General features: G+C 31.4%; 1 protein-coding gene across 3 annotated transcripts in view; it reads left to right on the forward strand.

Annotated features, from left to right (window-relative positions):
- LOC127726629 (intersectin-1-like) overlaps positions 1-13336 on the forward strand; it is a 93860-nt gene that overhangs the window by 44724 nt on the left and 35800 nt on the right. For all 3 annotated transcript variants that reach the window (XM_052234050.1, XM_052234049.1, XM_052234051.1), the window contains 5 exons: positions 4336-4384; positions 5983-6104; positions 6409-6564; positions 8237-8282; positions 8777-8971. In XM_052234050.1, coding sequence (XP_052090010.1) covers positions 4336-4384; positions 5983-6104; positions 6409-6564; positions 8237-8282; positions 8777-8971 — 568 coding nt within the window. The remainder of the gene's footprint in view (positions 1-4335; positions 4385-5982; positions 6105-6408; positions 6565-8236; positions 8283-8776; positions 8972-13336) is intronic.

Here is a 13336-nt window from a genome sequence, read left to right on the forward strand (position 1 = left end):
ACCTAACTTGTATTTGGATCTTCCAGTTGATGTTAAAAAATCTATTAACCAAACTGTACAGGAATCCAGTCCAATAGAACCAGATGGGACACAGACTTACGATGACTTTCTTGGCATTGATGGTAAAACGTCACCAGATTTAACCATATTGACTGAGGTTGGACAGAGAACTGATATGCCTTTTCAGTCATTAGAACCCACGGAACCAGATGGAAACCAGACTTATGATGATTTTCTAGGAATTGGAGGTACTGGTTCCTCAGAATATGCAAAATTGGATGAGTCTAAAACTGGTGGACAGCTTGTTCAGGACAAGGAGAGTTGTAATATTGTTGCACCAGGATTAGATAGTACTGATTTTCAAAAACAGATTCAGTTTGAGCAAATTGAAAAGACGAGGAATGAGGATAGTTTAGGTGTAGATTTTGAACCAAGTTTATATGATAGTATGCCTACTGAATATGAAAATAATTCTGGATCTGCTTCAGCAAATAAAAATAAAAATGATGCACTTTCAACAAACCCAAATTCGGTTTCAGTCCCAGATAACAAAGCATTTAACGTTCTATCCAGAGATGGTCATTCTAATGAGGAGAAAGTTCTGACTGCAGAAGATGATAACATGTACGAAGAGGTTGGATCACCATTGAGGAAAAAACTTGGATATGAAGATGAGATTCCCAACCCTGTTTGGGATATAGAAGATAAAACCAACAGTCTTTCAATTCCAACTCTAGAAGACGTTTTAGTGACTGGAAAAGAACAACCTGAGTTCAATGAACAAGAAGATATGACCAATACACAGTTTAGTCAGTCAACTTTTTTTGTGTCAGACTTGGACCAGGTATACAATTCTTTAATATCCTACACTGCACCTCCCAGCAGCACAGGCAGAAGGTCAAAGTTCATTATGCTAATTACACACTTGATCATCTTAGAAGCATTCCATTGGTTATCCCGATCCATCACATTTGACCTTAGTGTAAAAATTAAGCTACCTGGGAGCATGCAGTTGGGATATGGCTAGACTATTGCCTGGGGCCAGCATGCAGGGTTGTGTAGTATTTTAGAGTTGCTGTCAAAATTTTGTCTACATTCAGTTTATAAAGTAAAAAAAAATAATTACTTTATGATTATCAATTTTGCAAATTTTATTTCCAGCAAAAGAGAAAAGCACTCTTCAACCATGCAAAACTTGCTCTTAACATCCAATGCTAGCTGTTGTAAGCAACTGCCCATTCACTATGAGAATGGATTTTCAAATGCAATTAAACTAGGCCATCTTCAATGCTGAAATTTTAAACCTTTGTTTTTGCGTTAACTAACACTCAACATGATTCTTTTTAGGCACTGTTTGTTTTATTACTTAATTACATGTTTAATTGTATTTCTATGAAAAATATTTGGTATATAAGCAGTTTCCATTAATAACCAAACATTGTTTATTTCAGGGTTGATTTGCTCATTATTTATGTTTTTGACAATATTTTTGAATAAATAAATTGATTGTTTTGATTTCATTGAATAGTAAATTTGTATAGAGAAGCAAATTACATTTTGTATTTTTTGCTTCATATTGTCATTACCCAGCTATTTACAATGCCTCCTTGCTTATCTTTAAAAACCACAATAACCATTATTGCTTAAATGATTATAAAATAATATGATGCAAAATATGTAGTCTTAAATATCTATAGTTACCATAGTTACAAGACTGTTGTCAATTCCCTTCTTTTGAAGCACATACGCACAGCATCCTTGTGACCTAAACTACTCTTTAACTGACAAATGGATTACAATGAATCTTTCAAATTAATATTTTGCACCAAATTGCAGTCTACACCCATTTTTTTTAATTATATAATGCAACTATTGATTTGGTTTCCCATAGCAACCCATACAATTTGTTTGATCTGAAAACTGCCAGTCTATGTATTGTTGTGAATACTTGGTTTCATAGTCTGCATACAACAAGCCTATAGAAAACCTGTATTTTCATGGATACTTGCATTTGTGGTTTTAACAAATTATGCATACAAGTCCAATTAAAAAGCTTTCATTTTGTTTTAAAACTTAAATTTGTAGTTAAATAAGAAAAATAAGGAGATGTGGTAGGATTGCCATTGAGACAACTATCCACTAGAGACCAAGTTATTTGGAATGATAGCAACTTAAAAGTTTAAAGTTTCTTATGAAATTCAAGAAAAATAGAAACCCACAAAAAGTCCTGAATCACCAGTACATTCGATAGTCAGAAAGCCTGGGGTTTTTTTATACGAAATATATTGAACCAGCTCAAATTTGTATGATATTTAACCATTCCAAGTTTGAGTGAATTTGATTACAGTTGTGTATTAAATTAAATTATGTTTGAACAGTTTATAGGACACTTGAAATTTGTTTCTACTTTATCATCAGTTGTAAATATTGCAAATATACTATCTTGGTCAAACAAAATTTGGATTGAATTTGAATTATAGTACAGATCTAGATTAGTTATTACTTGAAGAACTACAATTTTGTGACTTTTCCATTCCATTTACTAGTAAAACACAGAAAAACCATTATCCCTTTCATATTTCAAAATCTGTTTTTCCTTGGTGGTCCTTGAAGAAAATATGCTGGTCGTCACTATTATTTCAATTGCAAAATACCAAAATTGTATCTGTCCTTTGCAAAATTTACTGGTCAAAATCTTGGACCACCACTTTTCGAGAAATGTGCGCTATTTAGGAAGGCAAGAATAAAAAAAAAAGAAATGAAGAATATTCCAGCTATGTTCCCTTTACTTGATTGACTGGAAAAATCTCATAGAAAATTAAATGGAATGAAGATAGCCCTTATTTTTACTTTCTGCTGCAAAAATGATCTACTTGTTACTGGGGTGACCCTTTGGTGGAGTAAATTCTGTAGTAATGTTTAAGATATGTTTACATTGGATAAAATATATTATTCCACTGCATGTGATTATTTATAGCGAAATCAACATTTGATTGGTTGAGACTATCCTATGTGACGTCTCACAAAACTTCGTATTCCCCTCTAAGTATCATATTCCCCTCTGAATGTCGGGACTTCCATGTGCAAAGTTAAGCACGGTTAATGTTTATAACGTTTTGAATGGGTTTTTGTTTAGAGATAGTATAGTAATTTCGTTTTTAGAATTATTTCAGATCTAAATACTAAACAAAAAGAATAAATGATTAAATTTTGATCAGTATTGATTACCATTGTTAATGTCGTGTTTAGTTATAAAAAGAAGCGGATAAAAATAGAAATATGTAATTTAATATTTTATGTTCAGGAAGTAAAATAGGTTTAGGTAGTGGAATAAAACAATTATTTCCCTTGGCCTAGGGAGATATGAAGATTTGTTCACCCTTGAAAAGTCATATTACCCTCGGGCATTGCCCTTGTGAAATATGATTTTTCTTGGGTGAACAAATCATCATATCTCCATTGCCCTTGCCCTTGTGAAATATGTTTTATCTTGGGTGAACAAATCTTCATATCTCCCTCAGGCATGGGAAATAACTGTATATTGTTGAGAATGTTGACTATTATTTTATTAATGTTAATCCATATCCTTCCAAAAAATTATATATTACACTTAACTTCTGAATGCTAGTTATATAAATTTTTAGAAATTTTTTACCATACAAATCAAAATCAATTATCAATTTATAATTTTATTTTGTGTTTTGATTTTTGAGATGTCAGGTATTTATTGATTTTATGTACGTTATTTGTAATTGATTGTATTTTAGAAATGAATTTTTAATTTTGATAAAAGATAAAATGCATATCAGTTAAACATAAGAGAAAGTTTGTAAAAATTTACTTGAGAATATTTGGTTATATAATTGCTGTTTTGGTGATATATACTCTAACATCTTCTTTTATTTATATTTTTATGAAAGTCAACAATTTATGGCCACAAACTAAACTTTGACCCTTTGGGAATTTTGGCTATTGGTCTAATAACAGAAGGACCAATTCTTTTATCATGATTATTTTATTTTTCAAAATAACAAACATATTACCATACATAGCCTCCCTTTTCTAAAGCTCTTAACCTTATTCTATGCAAACTGCAAAATGTCTAGATGTTTTATGATGTAATTTTTTTTTTCAACTGATTATGAAGTCAATTACAAAATTTTAAATGCCTTTCTTTGTAGTTCTTGTTTGTAAAGGAAATTTATCATTCAATTAGTACAATAAATCGCCATAAATCAGATAATTATTTGTGAAAGGAAGTCGTTACTTGTGAAACTTAAAGTATGCACATATACAATAGTTAAGGAAATTTGATTTTTAATCTGTTTATTTCAGAAGTCACAACAGGCATCACAGCAGAAGACAGGAGCACCTAAAAAACCAGGTCAGTACTTACAAAGGATGTAAATTGTCTATGTTTCCGGTAAAACTCATCACAGGAAATCTTGAGAAATTGTATCAAAAGGATGTATGCTTTAAGATAAAAATAATAAAAAGCACTTTTAGTAAATTAAGTCTTTTTTAGTAAAGAATGTTTCATAGATCTCAAATTCAGTAGAATATAAGGTTTGTGAGTTTGTTTTTTAGATACAAGAATTTGAAAAAGATGTTTTGGGGAAAAAAGATGTCTGAATTTTTCAGAATCAATCAAAATTTGTACTTTAAGTTTAATACTGTAGATATTTTGTCTCGTGTTATTAAAAATAATGAACATATACCTGAAACCAGGGAATATGTTAAAAAGAGGAGCGTTAAGGACCATATTAAACCTATAAATTGAATTAGTAAAAAATTAAGGGATTATTGTGTAAAGATAATTGAAATTTATGTGCAAAGTCGAAAACGGTAAGGAATTTCAAATGATATGAACATTCACAATATTTTGCAGTGCAAAGATAGCATGAATTTGATTTTTCTACAAAAAAAGACAAAAAGTGTATTTTTTATTTAAAAAAAAAGAGATGTGGTATGATTGCTAATGAGACAACTACAAACCATAGACCCAATGACATGGGTGTAACTATAGGTCATTGTATGACACATATTAGGAAATATTGATCTCTTGTAAGTACATGAGATGTCATGTTAATATAGACAAACCTCTTTTGTAAACTGTAAATTAGGTACTTGCATGTGCTGTATAATTGTATAAAAGTGACTAAAATGTATGCATTACATTGCGACTCAGATGGAGAGTTGTCTCATTGGCACTCATACCACATCTTCTTATTTCTATTAACTTCAAAAACCAATAGAAGGGCGTTTTCCATGACATGACATGATGACAACCCTATTTATTATGACGTCATGGATAGTTAAAACCTGTTTTTGATTTTGTCCTTATCTTTTGAATAGACAAAAATGGAAATCTTGAATTAAAGGTTCATTTCAGTGAAAAATTTGTTCAAACCATTTTTGCACCTTATCCTTTGACGTTGGTTAGGCCAAAATATTATGTGAACTATTATTAAGAAATGTCTTAACTAACTAATTAAGGTTGTATTTTATTATTATACACAGCATGTCTGACTCTGGGCTATTCAATATGATATAGGTTTGAAACCGTTTTTATTCCCCCGCCGTCAGCGGAGGGGGCATTAAGTGTTACCCTTGTTCGTATGTACGTCCTGAAATTGGTTTCCATTCTCTAACTTTAGTTTGTATTAACCAAATGTTATGAAACTTATACACAATGCATATTACCACAAAACACAGGTCAAGTTCAAATTTGGGTGGCATCACTTTTATCGTTCTTGAGTTATGCCCTTTATAATGTTATATGCAAGCGGGGTCATCATCTGTGTCCCATGACACATTCTCCATTTATTTATTGGTGAAGATGGCATACTGACTTTTATGTCAAAGATTTTGGGGGAGGGGTCCCTCAGGGGGTTCTTTTGTTGTTGTTTGGTTGCTTTATTTACATCACATTTTTGGTGTATCATTGATGTAATTGACATTTATATTATTCATATGTCTTAGAGATAGCATCAGTGATAGCAGCGTACAGTGCCACAGGTCCTGAACAATTGTCTTTACAACCAGGTCAGGTGATACAAGTACGGAAGAAAAGTCCCAGTGGATGGTGGGAAGGAGAATTACAGGTAGGCCTTACTTCCCTTCTTTATTAGAAGGTAGTCCTCAGTAAATAAAGTAAAGAAGAGATTCGAGGAGTCAAAGTAAATGGATGAAAGGGGAATAATTGGGTGGACTTGTTTCCCTTTAATATTTATTTTCAAAGTCAAGTTTGTTTAAAAAAAAAATGACAGGAAAATCCAAATGCTTGGTGTAAAGGAGAATTACAGTTATGACTTACCTCCCTTTGTAATTACTTGCTCATGGTATAGTAAGTGATAGGGTTTGAGAACACTAGAAATGTTGTTCACTTTATGCATTCATTATTTTCAGGCTAGAGGACAAAAGAAAAAAATTGGATGGTTTCCTGCAAATTACGTCAAACTTTTGGGAGCCTCAGGAGGATCTCGCTCAACACCTGATAATACTCTACAAGGTCAAAAACCAGAACAAGACCAGCGTCTGACACCTACCCCAGCTGCTACAGTTGTATGTATTGGCATTGATATAGTGTTATAAAAATAATGATATACTTTGTCCGGATCTTTGTACTCATAGAAAATAAAGGATATGGGGTATCAATTCATGACACAAAATCAGTATGTGTACTGCAAAAAACACAAAAAGCAAAGAAAAGCACTTTTATTGCTGTTGTTCATCTCAAAGTCACAGTGAGGCCTTCAACACAGAGCAAAAAACCTCACCTCACTGCAAGTTTAAGACGGCCTTTTTGTACATTTGTAAAGGAGAGGAGAAGGATTGGTAGTAGATGGGCCATGACAAATATTTTTTTATGTGAAATAAAGCAGTTTTTCTGGTGAGCAGTTATGTGATTTTGTCATTCTGTTTGGCTTTGAAGTTTGAAAGCAGCATCTTTTCTTCTTTATGGAGGAAAGTATCTGTATGACTTGCATCCCTTTATACAATTTAAAAGAAAAGCTTACACAATGGAGGGGATCTTTACCCCTATCCATCTTTCTGTAATAAATTTATAATAAATTTTTAAGCCCCCGCCGTAGCGGAGGGCGCATTAAGTTTTACCCTTGTTCGTCTGTACACCCGTACATTTTAAAGTTGGTTTCCGTTCTCTAACTTTAGTTTGCCTTAACCAAATGTTATGAAACTTATGCTTATACCACAAAATACAGATCAAGTTTGAATTTTGGTGGTGTCACTTTAACTGTTCTAGAGTTACGCCCGTTTACAAATTGAAAAATTGCTGAATTTTTCATTTCCTTTCTCTAACTTAAGTTAGCCTAAACCAAATGTTATGAAACTTATACACAATGCTTATTACCACAAAATACAGATCAAGTTTGAATTTTGGCGGTGTCACTTTTACTGTTCTAGAGTTATGCCCCTTTTGCAAATGGAAAAATTGCTGAAGTTTTCTCTAACTTAAGTTTGCCTCAACCAAATGTTATGAAACTTATACACACTACTTATTACCACAAAACTCAGATCAAGTATAAATTTTGGTAGCGTGACTTTTACTGTTCTTCAGTTATGTCCCTTTATAACTTTATATGATATGCAAGTTATGTCCCTTTATAACTTTATATGATATGCAAGTTATGTCCCTTTATAACTTTATATGATATGCAAGCAGGGGCATCATACATATTCCCCATTTATTTAAATAACTACAAGTGATAGCTTCATCTCGTTATACCATACAATGTGACATATTTTCAGTAACCTCAATATTTTACTTCCTGCTTGCTGACCAACTTATATCATTACATTTTCATGTACATGTATGAAATTTAGTCACCAACATTTAGCGAGGGTATAATTAGTGAGCATAGCTCACAGTACATCTTGTTGGGTCAACAAATCTTTTTTATGCCCCCGCCGTAGGTATGGGGGGCATTAATTGTTACCCATGACCGTCTGTCTTTCTGTCCTTCCATCTTTCCGTCCGTCCATCCCATTTTTGTTGCAAAGCTTGAACAGGGGCATTCATGTCCTCAGACACATTCTTCTTTTATATTTTAATACATGTCTCTGAAAAATAGGCACTTATTTTGGCAATTTGGCAAGTGGTAGTTTTCCCACTTGGAACTTACAATAACAGCTAATAAATTTTAGTCTCTGCAATAAAATTTTGATTACAATTGGTATTTAGAAAAATTAACTTTTTCTTTTTATTTTATTTCAGCCAAGTATATCTCCAGCAGTTACACCACAACCACAACCATCATTTAGTAAGTACTAATAGAAGTACATTTATGTTACTTATGAGGGCAATCTCTAAATCTGAACATAACATACATGACAGATATGACAAACATGAAAAACATGGACACAATGATATAAAGAAGAACGTCTTCACATAACAAAATCTTTAAACTACATAAGATCACAATATTGTTGCTACTTAGCGACGATAATATACTGTTACGTAATTACCACGCTAAACGACGTTAAAACGTTTACCAATTATAAGAAAATGATCATAGTAAAAGAAAGAAATTTACAAACATTGACAAACATGGACACATTGATGATATAAAATTACCAAGTTACCAAACATAACTTTTATGGGGAAATAATTGATGTCAAACCATATATGGACTTTTACTATGTGGCCAAGATTGAAGAATTCTAAAATTCAAATGGACTCCAGTTGAAAAAAAGGACTGAAAAATTGGACGGACTATATTTCTTATAAATTTATGTTGTAATATCTTATTTCCAGTTGAGCAAGTGTTAGCTGTTTACCCATATAATGCACAACATGAGGACGAATTAACATTCCACAAAGACTCTGTTATAAATGTTTTAAATAAAGACGACCCAAACTGGTGGAAAGGGGAAGTGAACGGACAAGAAGGAATGTTTCCATCAAATTATGTAGGACCACTGACCACCTCACCGCCACAAGAAAATACATGTAAGTGAAGTTTAACATGAAAAAAAACCCAAGAAAACAACATTTTCATGATGAAATGAGAACTTGCCATGTTAGTGTCTAAACAGGACTTAAGTTGAGGCATCTTTCTTCATTAATTGTCAGTTCCAGATTGAACATACATAAAAATACTGCAATTAATTTTGAATTTACACTCAACTGCTGCCCAACTTCGTGAAATGTTCTGAGAGGTAATCAGTCAAATAAACTTTATAAGATCATCTCTTAAAGGAATGATCTTTGTCATTGGTCAATTTAAACCTTCGACCTCAAATAAACTTTATAAAATCATCTCGTATAGGAATGATCTTTGTCATTGGTCAATTTAAACCTTTGACCTCAAATAAACTTTCAAGCCCAGCCTCAAAAAAGTGAATTGTTGCTGTTATGTTATTTGTCTTTATTGTAATGTGATTTGGAGTCTCCTCTATATATGGCCATGATCATTTAATTTATGGGCAAATTATTTAAATACCGGTCAATTTTTCCATAAGTTATGGCACTAACTTCTTTAATGGAGATGGCTAGTACCTCACTGTGACGTGTGTGTAGTAAAGATTGATTTTATAGTTCTGTTTGTATGGAGTCACTCTCTTCATTCACATAGCTATGATTACATATTAAGTGTGTTGGTGTCACAAAGGTAGTGTTAGTTATCTTCTGAGAAAGAGTTGCAGAAAATTCATTAATGCTCACTCTTCTCAAAAAATCATAGCGAGAAAGTGATTTTCTTTATCAACATTTCTAAAATTGATATATATTGTTTAAAATATTAAGTCCTAAAATTAATTTCATTTTATTAATTTTATATTAGATTTAGATTGTTCATAGATTATCAAAGCTTCATGGAATCTTATGAAACTTGGACAGAAGCTTAATCTAAAAAATGTTATCCATATTTTACTGATAAATGGATTTAGATTTTGGTAGTCAATATTTCACTTTAACACTGACAGCTGAAATTGCAGACAAGGCACAGGGTTCAACGGAACCCGAACACATTTTTGTATTAGTTTGTCATGTTTATTCTTTTATTAAAACATTACTTATAAAAAGATAATGTTATTTTTTCTAACGTCATAAATTAATGGAAATTTTGCCTTGAGTCTTAATTTTATCCATTGTTGCCATGCCATGACCTGATATTTTGTAAACAGCAGTCGGCAGTTATGGATAATACTTACAGCAGACGTCATCATCATTACAGTCAATGATTTCATTTGCCAGTCAGCATCTTAATAAGAAGTGATATTATTTGTCCAGTCATGTTACTATCTTTTAAATTTCTTCTAAGCTCTTCAGCTATTTGCTTTGTTCCATTAATAAATAAATATTTTGTATCATCTTCTCAGTGTCGCGAAGATGAATTAACTCTTAATCATCAACAAATCTCAAAACAGATGACATTTGTTGGTTCTTTATGTTGGCTTTTTTGTTGTTGTTGTTGACTATTATGTGCTTAATTAAAGAATAAATTTACTTTAAGTTTAGTTTCTCTTTTCTCCATGGGCCTCAGTGGCTGAGTGGTCTAAGTAGTCGAAATACTGTATCACTAGCCTGTCAACACTGAGGTTGTGAGTTCGAATCCCGCACGGGCAGGTGTGCTCCGACTCCAATCTCAATTGACTAGGACTGTCAGTTTTCCTACCGAAGGTCGGTTATTCTCTCCGGGGACTCCAGCTTCCTCCATTAATAAAAACTGACCGACACGAAAATGGCATTAAACACCAATAAATCAATCAATCAATCTTTTCTCCAAAAAATAATATTAAGTAAAATGAGACATTTAGGGATCATAGATTTATTCTTACGAGGAAGCTCCGAGCATGCTCTGAGGATGCTCGGAGCTTTTTAAGTAGGCTCTTCTCAGCAGTTTATGGGACAATAATTATCATGATCCATTAAGATGTCAATCAAATCTATAGCACTTTTATAATAAGGAAAGTAGAGCATTATAGAGGAAGCTCCATTAACACCTGTGTAAACATCTGGTCTATTCAAACAAATCTTGCATTAATTTAACAAAACCATAAAACAGATGAGAAATTCTTCAATATTACTGTACAATGCTTGGTATCAAGTCTTCACAGAAAAAAATGATTTTAAAACATTTTCTTAATAATTATCATTCTTTTTCAATACACATGATACAAAAAAACACTCAAATTTTATATTTGAAATATAAATATATTTTAAATTTATACTGTATAAAATGAAATATAAAAGTCATCAAAGACACAAACTTATGGTTATTGATTTATAACTATACTACCAAAACATAGTACATTCATTTTCATGTGAAAAAGGGTTGATCTTTTTTTATATTCTATTTAATTTGACAGTTGTTTGAAATTAACCCTCCATTTCATTGCAGAAAAGTTTTTTTGAGTCGTAAACATGTATCTTGGGTGTTTCAAAGCAATAAAAATATACTATATTCTACAGGGAAAAAAGGGGGAGAGAATTTGATTGGTTAACTTCTGGTGATGTTTACTTTCTTATATGCACTGAAAAGTTATGCTATATTTTCACTGTAGTACAGGACAGGATAAAACTTTATTTATGTCAAGTATTTCTTTATTTAAAACATAGATAAATTCTGCACATTTTTTTTTGAAATATAACAATCATGACAATTAAACAAAGACTTATAGGGGGAAAATAATTTTACTCATGCCAAGTATTTCTTCATTTAAAACAAAGCTAAATCTGCACAATTAAAAAAAAATGCCAAGTAAAGGGAGACGTACTAGAGGGAAAACAATGGTGGTATTACCCCCTCAAACCAGGCTTCCACTAATGAATTAAAACTTTTCTTAAAGTAGCCATAATTTTCTATGAAAGAACTTGGTTTGCTATTTAAAAAAACATATTACCATTGTTTAGTTAGGGGCATTTTTTAAACAAGTCATTTTCAAAATTACCTATACAAGTTATGTTGAAAACGAGGCTGTTTCCAATATTACTTCTATATCATGAATAAGTAACTTCTGTTAATATTATTTTTATAGGTGACCATTCATACAGGTTTTACTAGCTTTAACAAATTTTCACAGACATCTGGTTATTTTCCCCATGAAATATACTGGTAAAGCTATTTAAATCCTCAACAAGCACTAATTGCTTTTCTGATGCCACACTTCTTGGTCAAAGATTGGTCTCTTGGGGCTATTAAAATATCATTTCCCCTTAAAATCTTAGAGATAGACAGTTATAACTAGATATGGAACCTTTAATTAACACCTGAAGTTATTTATAATTTGAATCTTAATCAAAAGCAATTACATATATTCCTTAAATAATTGTAAGTACTAAGTTTTTTGAAGTTGTATAAAATAATTTATTAAAGTAATATTTTTGTCATTATTTTTTAAAGTAACCTCTCTATACTCATCTCAAATTGGATAAATACTTAATTTTATTTAATGAAATGATATAAAAATTCTTAAAAACTACATTTAGTCCATGCTTTATTTGACAATTAAAATAACTATTGAGTTATAAAATAATTTTTAAAAACAAAAAATACTTATACCAATTTTAAAAAAAATTACTTGTTTAGTATCGCCCCCTGACTGTTGTTTGTGTCTTGATAACTTTAATGTAGCATATTATATAATATAAACTATTTTTAAATCATATCATCTAACTATAAAATTTGATAATTTTTTTATTATAAAAAAAGAAATGATATTAAATATAATAAGAAAATATTTAAATGACTTTTACTTTTTGTGGAGACTTGAGATTTCTTTCCAAGCATTACACAGCACTGTTGAAGAATTTCTAATCTATTTTATAGTTTTGTAAAATCTCATGCAAAATGTATTTGAATAGACCAGATGTTTACACAGGTGTTAATGGAGCTTCCTCCATAATGCTCTACTTTCCTTATCATAAAAGTGCTATAGATTTGATTGACATTTTAATGGATCATGATAATTATTGTCACATTAACTGCTGAGAAGAGCCTACTTAAAAAGCTCCGAGCATCCTCCGAGCATGCTCAGAGCTTCCTCGTAAGAATAAATCTATGATCCCTTAGAAATTTGAAAAACTACATTGTTGTAGAAACTTCATAAAACACATATTTTCATCAGATTGTACCAACCAAACAACTTATTTAGGTTTTAAATGATGTTCTACCTATTGTTCAACCATTTCACTGACAGGAGCACTTGAAGAAATCGCATTATGAAATTTCTTTCCCAAGTGACGGAACACACTTAAAAGTGCTTTATATTAATTACTCTAGAAATTTTGTAATGGAGATTTTAAATGCATACATGTAAATGTGCTTCTGTTACTTTGTTGTCATAGAAAGGATAAATTTTATAATGATGGCTT

Source organism: Mytilus californianus, unplaced genomic scaffold (assembly GCF_021869535.1).
Source record: "Mytilus californianus isolate M0D057914Y unplaced genomic scaffold, xbMytCali1.0.p SCAF_18, whole genome shotgun sequence".
NCBI lineage: Eukaryota > Metazoa > Mollusca > Bivalvia > Mytilida > Mytilidae > Mytilus > Mytilus californianus.